At 33.8% G+C, this 18336-nt stretch overlaps 1 protein-coding gene across 1 annotated transcript; it reads right to left on the reverse strand.

Moving 5' to 3' along the window:
- Positions 1-4096: 4096 nt before the first annotated feature.
- LOC136818544 (uncharacterized) lies at positions 4097-6508 on the reverse strand. The gene has a single exon (XM_067074873.1). It carries the CDS (start codon positions 6477-6479, stop codon positions 4887-4889), a length of 1593 nt encoding a protein of 530 aa, XP_066930974.1. The 5' UTR covers positions 6480-6508; the 3' UTR covers positions 4097-4886.
- Positions 6509-18336: the final 11828 nt, after the last annotated feature.

The following is an 18336-nucleotide window of genomic DNA, read 5'->3' on the forward strand; positions in this document are numbered from 1 at the left end:
ATAAAAAAAAAAACGTGTAAAGACAACATTCGCCCTGGTAAAAATGGGTTTTCAGAGCTTATCTTGAAATTTTTCATGCATTTTTGAAAAGTCTACAACCTTTTGTCCGAGATTGTTTGTAAGTCCATTCAGCCAACAGAAAATGTTTCAGAAAAGTGATCAAAAGTAAAAAAAAAGTCAAGTAAATAACTTTTCAAATGTTTAAATGGTATCAAAGCAGCGCTAATAATGCTTATTTCAACAACCAATATGCAAGATTTGGCAGTAAAATGAAGAATCGTGAAAATATTGTCTCCCAATAGTGCCATCGGCGAAATTTAATCCCCGCGAAAATATATCCCATTAAAGTAACTTCACCATTTGTGAGTATTTTAGTGCAATATCCTCAGAAATTAGATGTTTTAGAGTTCATAAAGCTTTAAAATGTTCTTAAAAATTTCGGCCATCAAGTTCTATTGTTCTAATATAACTTGCCTGTTCTTAAAAAAAACGCATCATGGTAGAAATATTGAAATTAACTGTATTTTGAGAGTAAAGATTTTTGAACATTTTTCACCATTTCCAAAGCGTTGACCCATTAAGTAGACAAGGCTGAAAATTAAACCGAATCTTTCGTACAAATCTATTCACCCGTAAAAATGTTCTGCTAGTTTATTGGTAGGAGTCCCCTCTTCTTTGTACATTCACTTTCTAAAAATAGTGTGAGAAAATTTTTCACATTTTTCTAATTAGTTAGAAAATTATGAAAATTATAATCATTAAGAAGTCTTCAAATCAACTGAACCATGAATCTAAAGTGTGTTACAAAAGTATGTAAACACAATTTCTTAGCATGTATCAATGCTACACGTTTTTTTTTATATAAGGAACCTTAACTTTGCCCTGAGCCTGGAGTTCCTTATTTTTACAGAAAATTTCAGCCTCAAAGTTCCTTTTGAGTTCCTTATTTACATAGCTAGTTCAAGTGAAAACTCTTACTTTTACTGTTCCTTAGAACTTGTTTTCTTATTCTAAGCCTGAGCAGTTCCTTAACAATTCCTTATTTTTTGGACTACTTTCAGCCTCGAGTTCCTTATAAACGTGTTCCTTATAAAAAAAAATGTTTTTATTCTATCCGAATTAATGTTAAAAAAGACCAAAGAGGTCCTGACTGCATTACCTTTTGATTCTAAAATAGTTGTTCCAATATAAGAATTGAATAATAAAATAAATTCAATAACCCATTGAAAACGTTTCTCCGATTAAACCAACCAAATGCATTGGATTGAGACAGGGTTATAAACAAAAATTTACAATGTTGTGGTAAAGTAGGGAAGACGTTTTTTAATGAAGAGCGCGTGTATAAACTCACCTTTTTTGAGAAAGATCAAATGAATTGACTTGATCATCAAACAAAGAAAAAGATCAAATAAATAAAAGCACCAGTTGCAATTCAGTTTGTGAAAGGCTTTTATAAGAACATGCCAAAAGTAATATAGCCAATGATTCCTTATTTACCTTATTCACTGTTCTTAAAAAAATAATAAACGTACAAAAATGAGTTTGTGTTTTAATAAATTTTTCGCGCCAAAATTTTTCTATGACGTCAAGGCTTTTTCTTTCATTTTAAAAACGAGTGAGGCATGCGGCAAACATTTTCTTTCTCTCGCTATCAATTTTTGGTTTTTCTACACAGAAGATATAAGTTATTTTAATCATTCTGATTATGATAAATTATTTCCTCTTCTATTTTTAATTTTTTTTTTCGTTATTGTTATATGATGTTTGTAGCTAGCATTATGAAAACTTATTCGTGCATAATTAGAATAATTTTAACATAAATCAACATAAATCATTCATGGATCGTGCATCGTGCATCGTGCATCGTGAATCGTTGGATCGCGCATCGTAAATTACACAAACCGCTCTATTTTGATAGTTCAAAGGAAATATTTTTCATTACTTCATGTCTTATCGAACGGAATCACTTTTTGCTATCTCTAAACACCCTGTCTCATTTAATTCAAAATACTAATTACCGTCACTATTTTGGCAAATATGCTCAAAAATGTAATAAGTGATAGTAAAGTCTCGTTTTTCTATTATGTTAAATATCCACGAAAAAAAGTACAGAATGACCGACTGAATTTTGAGTTTGACCGACTGGATTGTGTTTCAGTCGGACATGATGTCCGAGAGACTAAAGATATTTATTTGCAGCCCTGCTTATGGCATGTCTCAAAAACTGAAAATTACCATAATTTTTAGATTGCATTATAGTCGATTTTAATGACATCAGCCAGAAATAAGCAAAAAACGGAAATCCTATTTTTTACTGACATAATCAGGATTTTTCAAATGATCTGTCGACTATTAATGCTATCTAAAAATTATGGTGATTTTAAGACATGCCATAACTTTCCTGAGATTGAATTTAAAATTGCTTCATGTCTCTATTTCTCTATCAATCTATTGTTTTTGATATTTGCAACAACAAAAGCTATTCTCGCTAACATAAAAAAAAAAAAAAATTAAAATTATTAGATTAGGCCAAAATAAAAAAATGTAGTGTTTCCGGAAACCGGGCGGGTGAATTGTTTTTTTCTGACCCAGCCGCAGACTATGGGTTCATCTATATTGTTCATCATAAAGGAAATCAAGTTGACCGTTAAAGCTACTCGGGTAAGTTATGGCAAAAATTTTTTTTTCAAAATTCTGATCATGTCAGCAAATAATAGGATTTTTCCTTTTTTCCTAATTTCTGCTGACGTCATGAAAATTTTGAAAAATTATCAAATAATCGACTTAAGTGAGATACATCTTTGGTGAAAGTTTGAAGACAATTGGATAAATATTCTTGAGAAATTCAATTTTTAGTTTTTATGACGTCATAGATTATGACGTCATAATCAGTTTTTACAGTTTTTCGCGAAAATCAGCGAAAAAACAATTAGGTTACACATCTGGTTAGAAACTTCATCATAGTACCCTTCATGTTCAGTCATTTGTTTGGTCATTTTCCGTCGACTAATGCAATCTAAAAATTATGGTAATTTTCAGTTTTTCAGACATACCATAACTTATCAAACGTCGTTTAGATATTCCCGCTTGTAAATCAAGTTTTGTTCGTTAGTAGTTGATAATTAGTATTCAGGGCTTACTTCATACAGTTTGTAAATAAAAGTTATCTTTAAAGTTCAATTTTAATGATCTTAAGTTATCCAAAATAGCAAATAAATCTTTTTTCCGGTCGGTCGCATGAAAGCTTTTTTCCTTCACCGGCATTCCGGAAATACTTTATTTTTTTGTTCCCCTTTTAGTCAAAAGGTTGATAAATAATCACACCTTCCTTAAAAAATGGTTTAATAAGTTGCAGGAAACGAAAGGTTAAAGTCTGTCCTGTAGTAGAGACAAAAAAGGTTTTAACTTTTGGAATTTCAACTAGCTTTATGTTTGTTGAAATGATACTAGTCAATTCAGCTGTTCAGGAGTAACTCAGATACCTGGCAACAAAACGCCATTTGCTAAATCCAACCTTTCTGATGGGTTTAGTTTCAGGCATTCAGCTTAGGTTTTCTCTGCTTGTATTTATATCTACCCTTTTTCTGATTTTGATGAGTTATTTTCCAATTCATGATTTGGTATCAAACATTTACTTAATATACTTTACAGAGGATTCAGTAAAGAGATTTAGTGTATAGTCACTATATGTTTCTGGTAATTTAAGAGTTGCCCCATAATTCTTATTTGCCTGTTAAAACAATAATGTAAATTATCATTATTAGTGTAGCACTATTTATAGTGAACTTGAAGAATTTTTTTTTTCAAAACGTTTAGCAGATCGATAAAACCTACAATGTACAATTGCATGAACCCTTTTTTGTTGAAAAATGGATGAAAAAAGAAAGTTTGATTGCAATAAATGATACCATCTTTAAATAAGTTTCCAGTGATATTTCTATTGGTATTCTCATTGAGTATAATGAAGTTTGTTTATACACCTTTTTTATAAGGCAATTTGATTCAAGAACAATCTCAGCCTCAGATTTCATAAACGGCCAAGAAAATGATAATGGAAGCTCTATCAAGCAAAAAGTGTTAATAGTAAAAAGTAAGCTTATTTGGATCAATTAAAGAGCATCTTATGCCTCAAAATCGCGAGGTTAACATTAGATTTAAAAATTACAATGTAGGTATACAATATTGTGATTTTTTTAATTTTGTAATCTCATAACAAAGATGGTCACTTAATAAAGGTACAAAGTTTGTGACACTAACCCAATGTTCATGGACAAAATACCATTTTATTAACTAAATTTCTTTGAAATAATAAAATATAAAGACCCTATAATTTATATCAGTGTATAAATACTATTTGTGATATTAAAATTTACTTACAAAAGAGAATTAAATTACCGGGGAAAACTTTTACCTACGTCAAATCATTAGGGAACTTATTTTGGCAAGTAATGCAATTTTTTGATTTTGGCGAGAACTGATTTTGGCGGGGCATTGAAATGTTGGCAAATTTTAGTTTCCTTAAGGTGTATGATGAGTAAACAAACTAATGCTTCAACTTCACTTTTAGCTATATAGAGAAGTCAATAAAAAAAGAATCTAAAAGTAATAGATATGATATAGCAAATCAAGTGCATCTTTAAAATAAATACTGTGCTTATTCATAATGTGTTTTAATGTCTCATTTTCCATTGTTTTGAATTATCATTTGGTCTATTTTGAAGAAAATGTTTGCGTTTATCAGTTATTTGCCATTAATCATGAAGTCTTTATCATCTTCACAGAAGCTCATGTACTCTTCCAGGAGCGTCAATGTAGTCTCGTCTCCACCCATACAAGTCCATAAAACGTTTACAAAGCATTCCAATTCGACTGTAATCTCAACGTCTTTATTTTCCTTCCCTCATTTCTTTGACATATGCGAAAAGTTTTCCAGCCTCATCTCGCTTACCCAACTGTTGATAAGTAGTACCGATGTTTTGTTTTGTGTTAAGCAAGGCAGGGTGGTTTGATGGCATCTTCATTCCTTCCATAATAATTTCAACTTCTTTAAAAACCTTCAAAGCATTATCAAACTTTCTATCATTAAGTAATGCAATTGCATAATTATTCTTAGCCAAAGCAAGATCGAAATCTTCATGCCCCTTACCTGCAAGCTTAGCATATACATCGGCAGCTTGCGTTAAATGTTTAGCAGCTGTGAGACAGCGGAGAAGCTCTCGTCGAGTAATCAAGGAGGATAGCTTGTTAGCTTGTTCTACATTCTCAACTTCTTTCAAAATACGTGAAGCATCGATATACTTTTCCATCTCACAGTAGACTTTTGCTTTATTTGATTTGATGGTTAAAACACTTGGATGATTCTTACCATATTGTCGTTCAAATTCACGTTCGATTTTACCGAACATCTCTAATGCTTCGTTACCCCGCTTCAGTTTGACCAATGTACCAGCAATGTTGTTCCGTAATTTAGCCAACTCAGGATTATCTTTACCAAAGGTTTTGCCATAGATGGTTTCTAAGCGTTTCTGTGAAACCAATGTTGCTTCATAATCTCCTTTACTTTCATAGCAAGCAATCAAATTGATTAAGGTATCCAATAGTTCTGAATGGTCCGCCCCAAAAGCATTTTCTTGTAGTTTTAAACATTTCTCACCGATTTTGATAGCTTCGTCTTTTTTCTCGAGTTTTAGGTAGACGACCATTAGGTTGTTTTGGACTTCAAATAACAGTGGATGGCCATCGCCAAGATTTGACAATACATCATCTGCAAGGACTTCGTTTTGTTTCATAGCTTCCTCCAACTTTCCTATTTCTTTCAAACACTTTCCAATATTAGCCCGTATCTGCAGACTCGCCTCGTGGCCTTCACCAAGCGCCTCTCGTTGTTTAGCCTCTGATTTTTGTAACAATTCCAAAGCTTCTGTATGCTTCCCGGTACGTAGAAGACAGGTGGCAATGTTAGCCTGAGTCTGCAATACATCCGGATGTTCAGCGCCTAGAAGGGCACTCTGCTGTTCTTGACATTCTTGGTATATCTCCAGAGCCTCTTTAACTCTTCCAACGTTGGTCATACAGAGAGCTAGATTGGTGCGGGTTGTGATATACTCTTCATCCGAATCTGGCTTCTCTTTCTTGTAAACATCATCAACTTGAAAGAAGCAGTTCAACGCCTCGTTAAAACCACCAAGAGCCAAATAACACAACCCGAGATCGTTTTTAGCTTCCAGTAACTCTTTCCCATTTTGGCGCATCGATCTTGAATATTGTTCTTCAACGCCCTGGAAAACTGGTAACGCCTCTTGGTAACGCCCACATCGGTACAGACAACGCCCGATCATTTGTTGTGTTTGAATGATAGCAGGATCTTTTGGTGAGAGTTTAGAGACTTGGACATCTCGGAGTTGTCGGAAGACATGAAGGGCTTCCCCATATTGCTCGTTTTCGTAAAGAAAGGCTGCTTGTTTCTCAGACACATTCATTTTGTGATTTTTTTGTTTTGTTGTTTGTTTTCACTGGAAAAAAAAAGAAGCAAGTTGAATATTTCTCATTATATAACGTCCAACTGCGGATCTTTTTTAAAATTAGTTTTGTACCCATCATGTCATTCTACAGGGTGCTTTCTAATTCGGCGTTCTACTATATTCGATAGGCTCAATTATTCGATAATATTGAAATCATTTATCTCTTATCGTTGAAAAAAAACTACATTTGACGCTCTCTAATTTGACGTTCTACTATTCGATACACTCCATTATTCGAGAAAATTGAAAGTCACTGTCAACAAGAACTTCATAAACCACGTTCTACTATTCGATACTCTCCATTATTCGATAATATTGAAAGTCGCCGTCAACAAGAAACTCATAAACCACCTTTTACTTATCGATACGCTCCCTTATTCGATGAAAACTCTAATTCCCCTTTAAAATCGAATAAGAGAGCGTCCACTGTACTCTCGCTCATTACTAGCTACGCTCGTTTTTTGCCAACCTCTCCATTCGCATGTGCTTTATCCTGGACATTCGTTCTATTTCGCTCGTTATTTCAAACGTTTTGTACTCGTCGCACAGAGATTTTTAACCTGAACTTTCTACTTAATAAAACTTATCGAACATATATTCTTTGTTCACCAGTATCTGCTAAATTCGATATAAATTACTTGCTATATCTCAAATATGTAGAAATTGTGTAACTTTTATGACCCAAAAGTTCCTATGTCATGTTTGTCAGTGATCAGGTTTCATTTTTTTTCTTTTTATGTGGATTCAGTTTTGTAATAAGATGAGAATAAAAAATGAACTTTGAAAAATGTTGATAAGCTAGAATTACTTTTTATTGAACTGCTTTTCTTATTTTTCATCTTCTTCCAATTGAAATTACATCTTCAAAAAACGGTTTAAAAAACATAAGCCAAATCCAAGCTGACCACGATTTTACACTTTAAATAAGAATTATTAACATTTAGTTTTAATATGTCGTGAAATTAGATCTAAATCTAAACTAAGGGAACTGAAAAGAAGATAAAACGAAGTGAAATACTAGCTAAAGTAAAGTTGTACAGTTGTACATCGTATCAAGGACATATAATTTTCTCAAACTTTATAGCATCTAAAAGAATACAAGGCTTCAATGACCAAAATATAAAGAACAAGTTAAAATTTTTTTAAGGATTTGCTGACTTCAAGACACACCATTTTTTAGGAAATTGAACAAATATGCTCACAAAATGGTAAAAATAAGAATATGTTAGGAACACTTTTAGGCTTAAAACTCAAAAAGGTAAGAACATCGAAAATTTGGACGTCCATATAAGTATTTATATATATTTAATTTCAATCGGACCTAAGGGTAAGACAGTAAAAGCTAAACAACTTAGCTAATAACTGCAATCCCAGAGGAAAGTACTTGATTTAAAAACGACCGTTTGCGCAGCCAAACATTACGTCTTGTAAGACCAGTTCTTTACATCGCAGAGAAAATTCAACAAAATTTAAGTAAATTTGGGCCAAAAAAATCGAACATTAAGGTGAATTTTCTTGAAAGTTTTTTTCCAGTTGAAAGCAAAAAATGGAACAAAACTTTTCCCAAAGAAATATAATTTTTCACTTTTTAGTTCCTTAGAATGCACTCTCATTTCGCACTTTAGGAAGCCTGAAAAACATACCCTGATTCAACGATCGATCCGGGCTAACATAATCTTGTAAAATAGATAAACCTATATTTATACTACCAAGCTAAAAAAAATTTTTCCTTTAGTATCTACAATCTCTCTGTGTCTTTTCATATCCAGTAAGAGCAAGCCAAGTCTATATACTACCTTAGTCACAGCCTATCTATCTCTCTCTCAAATCCTTTACGAGGAACATTATTCGATAACATTGAAAATTTACCGCTAACAAGAAACACTCATAAACAAGGCTCTATTATTTGATCCGTTATTCAATGAAAATCCGATTCACTTTAAAAATTGAAATATAGAGTGTATGCTGTATTTCCTCTCTGTAACCATCTTCGTCAATTCAGCCAGTAAAATCAAGATAGATATTCATGATATGCACCACTGCAATGACTGCAATTTTTCTGGTTTTGTTCCACCCAATACGTCACTTTTTCTATTGTTTAACTGACGTATTGGGTGGAAAATTTTAAAAGTTCTCAGAAGACTCTCTAGTGGTGTTTAGTAACAAACATCTCCTCTCACTCTCTCTCAAATCCTTTGCTCAAAAATCAATAAACATTGCTCTGTATTGCGGGCTCAAACATACAACAAACAATTCTATATAGTTATATACTGTTTTAAACTTTAATGGTAATCTCATAAAGAGGCTTTTGTCGCTTCTATCCCATCACATAGTCATGTTGTGGTCTGTCTTTCCTACTGTTTTGAATGAAACTTTTGATAGGAAAAAGAGATGGCTGTGTCATTTACAAGGAACATCACGATAATTGTCTGAATGTTTTTACTCTACTTAGGACAGTCGAGGGGCCGTCATTACATAAAATTTCCTAAAAATCTCAAAGGACTTGCATGTTGTTATATATAGAAACGTCAAAAACTGTTTAAGCTTTCAGGTTCTCTTAAACTTAAGGTTTAGGATTTTGAGCCTAAAAAATGTTATTAAAATGTTCTTATTTACATCATTTAGTGAGTATTTTGGCTTGTAATTTCTTAAGAAATCTTGAATACTCTTAAATGTTCGAGCCTCTACGCCTGTTCTTATACTTTGTTCTTATAAAAACGTGAATACAGAGAAACGCCAGAAAAAAAACATAACATTTTAACATTTTTATAAGTACAGCGAACTCTTGCTTATTCGAACTTCTATTATTTGAATCTCTCTGTAATTCGAACTTGTTTCCAGCCCCCGTCAAGGAGAAACCCTCTTAAAATACTTTCTATAATTCGAATCTCTCTGTAATTCGAACAAAAAAGATTCCCCGTTCGAGTTCGAATTAGCGAGAACTAACTGTACCATGAACAGCACAGATTAGCTTTCTCTGAAATTTAACCAGTGAGGGCAGACTATAAGAATTTTATCGCGCATATGCCTCAATCACATTACTATATTTGCATTCAAAAATTTGCTTTTTTTCTTCAAACATAAGAGAAATGGAATGTATATTGCCCATCGAACAAACAAATTAGCAAGGCTTTGAGTGATTTATTGAATGAACAAAAAGGGAAGGAAAATTGTCACTCGAAAATGAATAAACAAGACAAAATATGATTAAGGATTATTAAATTTCACAAATTCCTGGGTTGTAAATCCTAAACCACAACAAACATAAAACGTTTTCCAAAAGGTCAACCCAATAAATTAATTTGTGAATTTTTTTCTTTACGGAGATTGATATCTTTAGTACTTTGCAGTTGTTTGTCGTCCTTCATAAGAATCAGAGAAGCCTCAGAACTTTTCAATACACGATTTTTTTATAAGAACATCTAAAATTTTTGATGCCTTCGGATGCTCTTAACTTTTTGAGTTTCAAGCCTAAAAATGTTCTTAACATGTTCTCATTTTACCATTTTTTGAGTGTTTTTGTGCAATTCCATAAGAAAATAGTTGTTTTAGAATCTGCAAAGCCTTAAAATGTTCTTAACTTGTTCTTAAAATTTTGTCCTCATGTTCTTATAAAAAAACCGTCTAGGTCAAACTGATGGACGGGCTTTCAAATTCCTTTTCATAGATTGCCATTGATAGTTGCACAGCCTGGATTTTGGGTCCACGCGAAAAATTAGCATTCTCAATTCGCGAAAAAAAGTCCCAACGCAAAAATCAATCTACATTACTACTTTCTACGCCGAAAAACCTGCCAAACTAACACCTGAAGTGTAAATAGAATGAAATATGGATTTATTGAAATCGCAAACTGTCTTACAATTAGCTTTGAATCGTATGATATCCCATACCGTCAAATTTTTTTCACACGTAGCTAAATCTGTTTAAAATCCTGTTTCCAACATGCGTATTATGCAAAAAATGTATCGTTTGAATCTATATGATTTTCAGATTTCCCTTGTTAATTTTTTTAAAGTAGAATTTCAAGAATTCAAAATAGAACAAGTTTAACTATGTCTTTTTATTTCCTGAACTGTGAAAAATTGTATTAAACACATTTAGTTCACTGTAAGATCACAGTACGTTGGTGAAAAGCTGTTTTGTTATATTCTTTTTCAATTTTCAGTTTCAGACTAATACTAAACACTTTTCGAAACACGTTTTTTATAAGCATGCAGTTAGAAGGCCTAGAATTTGTTGTGAGTCTCATGCTTATGCTTTGAAAAACACATTTTTGAGCCTCAAATATGTTTTCCATGCTAGTCTATTCTCCAAATTCCCCCGAAAGGTACCCTAAGAGAGACTGAATTTTCTATTTTGTTGTTTTTGCGACCTTACCCGGGACTCATGGATGTGAAAAAGGTATCCTGACCAGCGTCACATCTCCACGTACCCCTTTTGCCCAAGTCACACACCTTTTTTCCGACAATGTCGGAAAATCTTATGTCTTTTTCCAGGTATTATTTAAATGTTAATTTGTACAATCATGGTCGTAATATTTGAGAAAAAAGGGAAATCCACCGGGAAGTTTTGAAACCACAATCGATTTGTAAGTGCTCTAAAGTAGGTTTGAAGGGTAGAGTTTTAACTCTGAGTTTTAATACCTTAGGACCTGAGGATCCAAAAGTTCAAAAATAGTCCAATAAGGCTCAGAATATAGTCTGGAAGTCTGCCAACCCCTCCCAAATTGAAATATTCGATTAAGTTAAAGAGATAGCCCAAAATCGACTTTCTCGTCAGGGCTTTAAATCTTGAAAAACGTTAAAATAACCGGAATTTTCATTCTTTTTCGACCATGACACCACGTTGTTTTAACATAATTTAAATCGAAACAAAGGTAAAACGAATCTCAACCACAGAACATAGCATCAGATCTAAGCAACAGGTGTTTTGGACTACACCATCGTTTTAACTATCATCAGCCTTCAAAACACAACAGAACAAGATATTTAATGCTAAAAAGCAGATAACTTTCTAATGTGACCTCTTCTCTTAAATCCATCAAGAATCTATATACAGATTAATATGCATTTTAATGAAACTAATCAGATGAAAGCTCTCTACATTTTTCACTAATTAAGTTCAACTTAGTAGGCAATCATGGAATGCTATTTTTTATTAAAAAAGAAAAGTCCCATTTCTATTAACCAATCGATGAAAGTAACGTTCAACTAACGTCCATTTACCGTCCTAACAACGTCTTTTTAACGTTCACAACGTCCAAACAACGTCTTTTTAACGTTCATAACGGCCATCTGACGTCCATTTAACGTTCATAACGTCCAAACAACGTTTTTTAACGTCCACAATGTCCAAACAACGTCTTTTTAACGTCCAAACAACGTCCATTAACGTTCATAACGTCCAAACAACGTCTTTTTAACGTTCATAACGTCCAAACAACGTCTTTTAAACGCCCACAACGTCCAAACAATGTTAAATGAACGTTGAAAAGACATCGTATTCTAACTAAGTGGTAAGCTTGTAATAAATGTTTTATTTTTCATCTTAGAGCTAAAAGTTAATCGATCGATATATCGATGCGATACAGGGAAGCTGTTCTAATCTACTTGCAATGTTAAGATATAATCTGCTCTATGCTGCAATTCATTCACTTAACTTTTCTCCTTTTCTGGCACCTGGCAGTCACTGTAACTAGAAGTGAAATTCATAATACACTTTTTTTATAAGAACAAACTATATAAGAAGATAAGGCTTCGATGGCCAAAGTCTTAAAAACAAGTTAGGATAACTCGCTTCGCGGACTCTAAAACACCTATTTTCTTAAGGAAAATGGACAAAAATATTAAAAAAATAAAACAGCCTTAATGACGGCTGCAAACTCCGGTAATTGTCATTTTTGAATAGCGAACCATTATGCAAACATCTTTATCGTGGCCAGCCTTTCTTAATATATCTAACATTAAATTTAAATAAGTATATCCTAGTAAGTGCGAGCGCAAACGCAAACCAAATCGGGAAGTCAAACCGGAAAGATTGGGAAATCGAACCCGACTATCGCGATTAATCGGATTTACGCACAATTACAAATGAAAAACACCGATTTTAAGAAACTCCTTAACCGGAGCTTAATAATGAAAATAAGAAAATTTTTTAGGCTTGAAACTCAAAAGTTAAGAACATCCAAAGGCTTCAAAAATTTCAAATGTTCTTATTATCTTACGTGTATCTTTTCCAACTAAGTCTTTAAATCGAAATTGGAATACCAGTATCAACACCTAAAATATTTTCATCCTTTCCACTCTATATTAGCGAGTTTATGTATTCGAGATAAAACGAGGGGGACGGTATAAAGCAAAGTTGACATGCCTCCAAAATCACTCTCCATTTTGCTCGACGACGGTAAAAACACCAAAATACCGTCGTCTGTTTAGGTGAGCAAAGGCGATATAGAGCCGTACATCGACTATCGACTTTGTTTCTATATCCTATTCCCGGGGGGGGGGGGTACTTAGGCAAAATGGGTGCCGGGTATGTGCGAGCCATAAGGGTACCTTTTCTCATTCCTCAAAAGTCTCTCAAAGGGGTACAAATTCAAAAGTTAGTCTCTGAAAGGGTCCCAAAATCACAAAAATCAAAAATCTCTCTCTCAAAGGGTCACGATTTCCAAGAATTTTGACCAAAAATTTTGACCAAAATTTGGTGAAAATCAAACCAAAATTTGGAAAAAATGGACCAAAATTTAGGAAAAAGTCTCTCAAAGGGTCCCAAAATCACCAAAATTTTGTCTCTCAAAGGGTCGATTTTCGATTTTCGGCTTGGAAATACCCGTCACCTCGCAAACCTAGAACCCCCCCCCCCCCCGGGATCCTATTTCCTCGATATCCTCCGATACATAAACTCGGTATTGATACTAAAACTCATTCTTAAAGAAAACTTCCAGAAATGTCCTCTTCGATCAACTACAGTATTCAGTAACTATCTCTCTATTGTAGCAGATTGTAAGTTTGCTTGTAATATGTTCATGGCCCCCGTCACCGGGGGGGGGGGGGGCCTGGGGGGCCATGGCCCCCTCAATATTTTGTAAACTAATTTTTTTTTACTTTAAAAGATTTTATATATACCGTTTAGAGGGGTGAAATAAGGGTGAAATATTTTTTTGGCCCCCTCGATCCCATTCGCACGCCGGGGGCCATGAATACTCCTGTCTCTGTGTTCGTGTATATTGATACTGAAATTCAGTTCTTTTACCACAGACAATACAAAGTATGTATAAACCAATATTCACCAAGAGTGCAATGGTTGCATGCATAAAAAAACACAACCAGGGTGAAATCATACAATTTTTAAGAACAAGTAGACAAGAATCAATCTAGTACTGTCGGTTTTATTTTTTACGAATCATCAGCTAATCCTTCCCCAGCTGGTACACAACGTTGTTTCAACGTTCATCTAACGTTATATGGACGTTGCGAACGTTAGATAAACGTTGTAACAACGTTGTGTGCCAGCTGGGTCTCCATTCCATCATATCAAACATCAATGACTGTCTGAAACAATTTCTTTCTCCTGTCACTTTATATACACGACACAACACAAGATCCAAGTCAATCAATTGATAAAACTCGCCTCCTATACATTTATATACATATGTCGTAATCAACAACAAACTCTGTATATGAATAGTTAAGTAATCAATCAATCCAATAACCTTACATGATGAAAAAAATGATATCACAAAATTATCTCTTGATGTTGTCATAGTAACAATAATGTCATTTTTATCAGTTCGTTAAACGCAATAATGTTTAAACGGAATTGTCTGTTAGAGGATTAGTTTTCTGAGGCTTTCTAGATTTATATTGAAAACGAGAATATATAAGATTGTCTTGATTACACTTCTGTCTCATCAAGAACATATTTATATTTCTAGCTGATGAATTTTGGAACCCTAGCCAAAACAGATTGAAATTCCTGGTTTTGTCAATAGGCGGCTGATAATAGTCAAGTTCTTTAAAGGATCTCAGCATCAGCTGACCACAGAGACTTTCTAATGAGTTTGAAATTTAATTGCTGTTTTTCTTTCTAGGAGTTTTTATCCGGGTAAACGAATACGTCCGACTTTATATCAATACTTATGATTTCTTAACTTCTGATTTCAAGGTTAGTTCCACTGTTTTTCGATTCTTTTGCTGTTTTGATTCGATTCTGGAGCATTCTTTATCTACTATACTAAGGTAACTTGCTTTTTATTCATCGCTAAAAAAATACATTGTATTATATTTATCGTAGTGCCATGGTAGATATGTTGCATGTGCAAAAGCGAGCAACAATAACTACTGATTTACTGTTAATAATCCCGCAAAAAGTTCGCTTAACTATCAAGCTCGGTAAAATGACAAAAATTAGCAAATTAGCAAATAACTACAATGAAAGTCATAATATTTGAGAAAAAAGGGAGGTAGCCAAGAACGATTTGGAAGCGCTCTAACTTAGGTTGGAAGGGTAGAGTTTTAACTCTGAGTTCTATCGCTAGACTGAAGACTTAGCAGCTTAGGATCTCAGGATCTAAAAGTTCACAAGAAAGGTCCAATAGGGCTCATAATATAACCTGGAAGTCCATAAACCCCTCCCGAATTTAAAGATTCGAATAAATTTATCAATTAGCCCAAAAGTGACTTTCTCTCCCGAATTTTTTGGTAATTGCTAAAAACGAGGAATTAATCAAAATTCTCAATATATTTTGAGCGAGATTGTAGTAGTTTAATCATCGTGAGAATTTTTGAATTCTTATGATTTTGATTGATTTGAAAATGAGTTTATGAAGTCTGTAAAAAGTTTTTCTGGTCTGATTATTTGAATAATCTACTACTGTCAATCTCTGAAATGCGAATACAGAAACCCTTCCCTCACTTCCGGCTCGGTTTTTACTTTACTAACTAAACATATGTAGGGTATTTTAAGTTTTACTGCATGACATAGTAAAGTATTTTGTGATGACTTCAACCTTGTTTAAGTAGCTTATGACGGTATCTTTGTTTTTGACGTTGAGATAGGATTAAATGTTACAACGTTTTTGATTAAAATCTTGAAAAGCCGATTATTTTTAGTGAGTAAAATAATCTTTTGAGATGACTTCTTTACAGTCGCTGAAGGTGGGAGGCGCTAAAACTTCATAGTGATCAAACGTACGCCCTGGGCGTTTGTTCAAATATCTCCAATTTAGTTCCCCTAATTTTCAACGCAATCTTAGACCGCCGAAAAGTTTATCATTAATATCTCTTTTTGTGAATGTGTGCTGTCGAAAATAATTTGGTTAATTTGGTTAATTTTCTCACCTCCCCTGGGGTGGGGGCCATTCAAGAAAAAATGGGGTAAAGCCGCTTGTCAGGGTAAAAATATCTGATAGGGCTAATTGGGCTATTCCAGAGAATCTGTACCCCCTATGTTGAGGAGGTGTGGCTACTTTTGGGTATGTTATGGAAGAAATATCAAATTTGGCATCTGAGGGTTTTAGCTTTCCGAAGTCTAGCGACCTAACGTAGGTGTGGTCCTCATAGGTGCGTTTTCAGGCTTCCCAAAGTCCCCCGGGGGTCAGCTTCGGCCATCAAGACCGGTACCCGCCTCTCCTTTGGGCCAAGACGGTAGTCTTCTTTCATTCTCCAATTTTATTGGTGAAACCAGATGAGATGAAGCTTTTATAAGATACTTCAATAATTGACCACTTCTAGTAATACAGATCTTTAGAATCAAAATTATTTTATTATTTTATTAACGACCAACCAAATCAATTAAAAGTTTGTAAAAACTCCATCTTGTCCCGGTGAAACAGTAGCTTATTTTCTATTTGAATACATTATTTTATAAGCAAGCAGGATGCTAAGGCTGGAGGGCTCAAATTTGCAAATGATTGACATTGGCCCAATAACTATGAATGTCGTATAATATCAGGGGCGGTCTTAGTAGCAAATTTTTCAGAAAATGAGCTAGAGTGCTTGGCAACCCCAGGGCCGACCCGAAAATTGAAGTTACTTATAAAGAAATGTGTAGTTTGATCTGTGACAAATAAACGCTTGTTAATTTTTTGTAAATTTTCCAACCCCCCAGACCTTATTAGGACCCCTGGTTTATTAATTTTTGAGAATTTTTTCAGCTTTCAAAGAGAAGGTCCCTTATTCTGCTCTATAAATATCCTGATTTTAGGCTATATTTACCTTATTTTGGGGTTTTCGTAATTACAATTTCCAACCCCCCGGCAACTAGGTCCCCCCGTTTATTTGGCACCTAAGAGTAGTTTAATCTGGGACAAAACGTCACGTATCAAAAATGAAAACAAACAAATTTATGACGCCGCATCCAAATATAGAAAACTTGGTGATCAAATTTCGAACCAGACATTTTCTCATCTTTAATCCTTATGTACTCAGACATGAATTTCAACTTTCTGACACTGAATATTTGTTTAACGGTCTTCAGTGTATACAGCTGACGCTCTCTAATTCAATCCCATTCAATTTTCAGCCTCGTGTTCTTAAAAAATTGTTCTTATAAACAAAACTGTGTAGCGAAAATTTTCATTTCTAATTTTTGTTTAGTGTTTTCCCTTGTTTTGACAACACAAACAAAATAGCAATTAACCAAGCATATGACGTTCTTCTAATTTGGTTTCATGGAAGTAAATTCTTTGGAAATGAGTTAAAAGTAATGTTTTCAAACAACTTGAATAATGGGAAGGACAAGTTGCAGCTAGAGTTTACACAAACTGAAATTATCCCGATATTATCCTGTAACATTTATCGTATTATCAAATCAAATAACACTCAGATTACTGTGTTTATAAACAACCACTACACTACTTCACCTTTAAAACTTACTCAAAGAGATAATCAGAAGTATTGAGATCTTTTGCCTGTAGATTTGTAATCATGGTAATGAGCAAAACTTTATAAGTTTTTGAGTTTTAACAAGAGAGAAATATAATTCCAACGTGAAAACTGTGTAAGAAGCCATTTTTTTGAGATTTCAAATTGGAGGAGGATTTACCCCCAAGACAATAAAAGGGTTCCATTAGCATCAAAGTATCTGATCCCTTCAGCATATAAAATATAAGTTAGGGTTCTGAAAACTCAGAGCATTTTTAGTGGGATAAGTATAGATCGTCCTCTTTTTCAATGGGGTTAATATTTGACCCTAATCAACATTGAAAATGAGGAAATTAATGACTGAAGCTCACTGGCTTTTTAATTGAAAGGCTTATACGCGTTTTTTATAAGAGCAAGTATAAAAGAACAAATGCTTCGAGGCGCAAAAAAATTTAAATTTTAAATTTAATGCTTTGTGAACTCTAATATTTGAGATTTTTATGGGTGAAAGAAACGGCTATTTCTGTGTGTGTTTTCCACTGGGTCGACCAGCCGAGTGTTTCATTAAAAAACCATACAGGGAGGGTGGACGAACCTTTTCAAGTCTAAAAAATTATTGGAAATTTGTGGATACCCCCCTGGAAAGTGGCAAAACTTTTAAAAATACCCTTGGAAAGATTCTTTACACACTTTATATACCTTAAAGTGAGGTTGGACGAACTAAAATCAGTCTTTTACCCACTAGAAATTTTAGAATCACTTTTTACCCCCTTTGAAAAATAAAAAACACCCCCTATACCATAAAAAGGTAGGCGTGTAAACAAATCTCACGGTATCAGATAAATTGAAAGAAATGAGTCACTGACATATGCTTCTCACAGATATCTTATATAAAACACTAGAAGCAACTTCTTCGTCCCCCTCGCTCAGGCAAAATAATACGTCATCTTTTA

This window comes from Clytia hemisphaerica, unplaced genomic scaffold, assembly GCF_902728285.1.
Source record: "Clytia hemisphaerica strain Z4C2 unplaced genomic scaffold, Clytia hemisphaerica genome assembly, whole genome shotgun sequence".
Classification (NCBI taxonomy): domain Eukaryota; kingdom Metazoa; phylum Cnidaria; class Hydrozoa; order Leptothecata; family Clytiidae; genus Clytia; species Clytia hemisphaerica.

Coding starts and splice junctions, on each gene's coding strand:
- LOC136818544 (XM_067074873.1), bottom strand. CDS start 6,479: ATGAATGTGTCTGAGAAACAAGCAGCCTTTCTTTACGAAAACGAGCAA.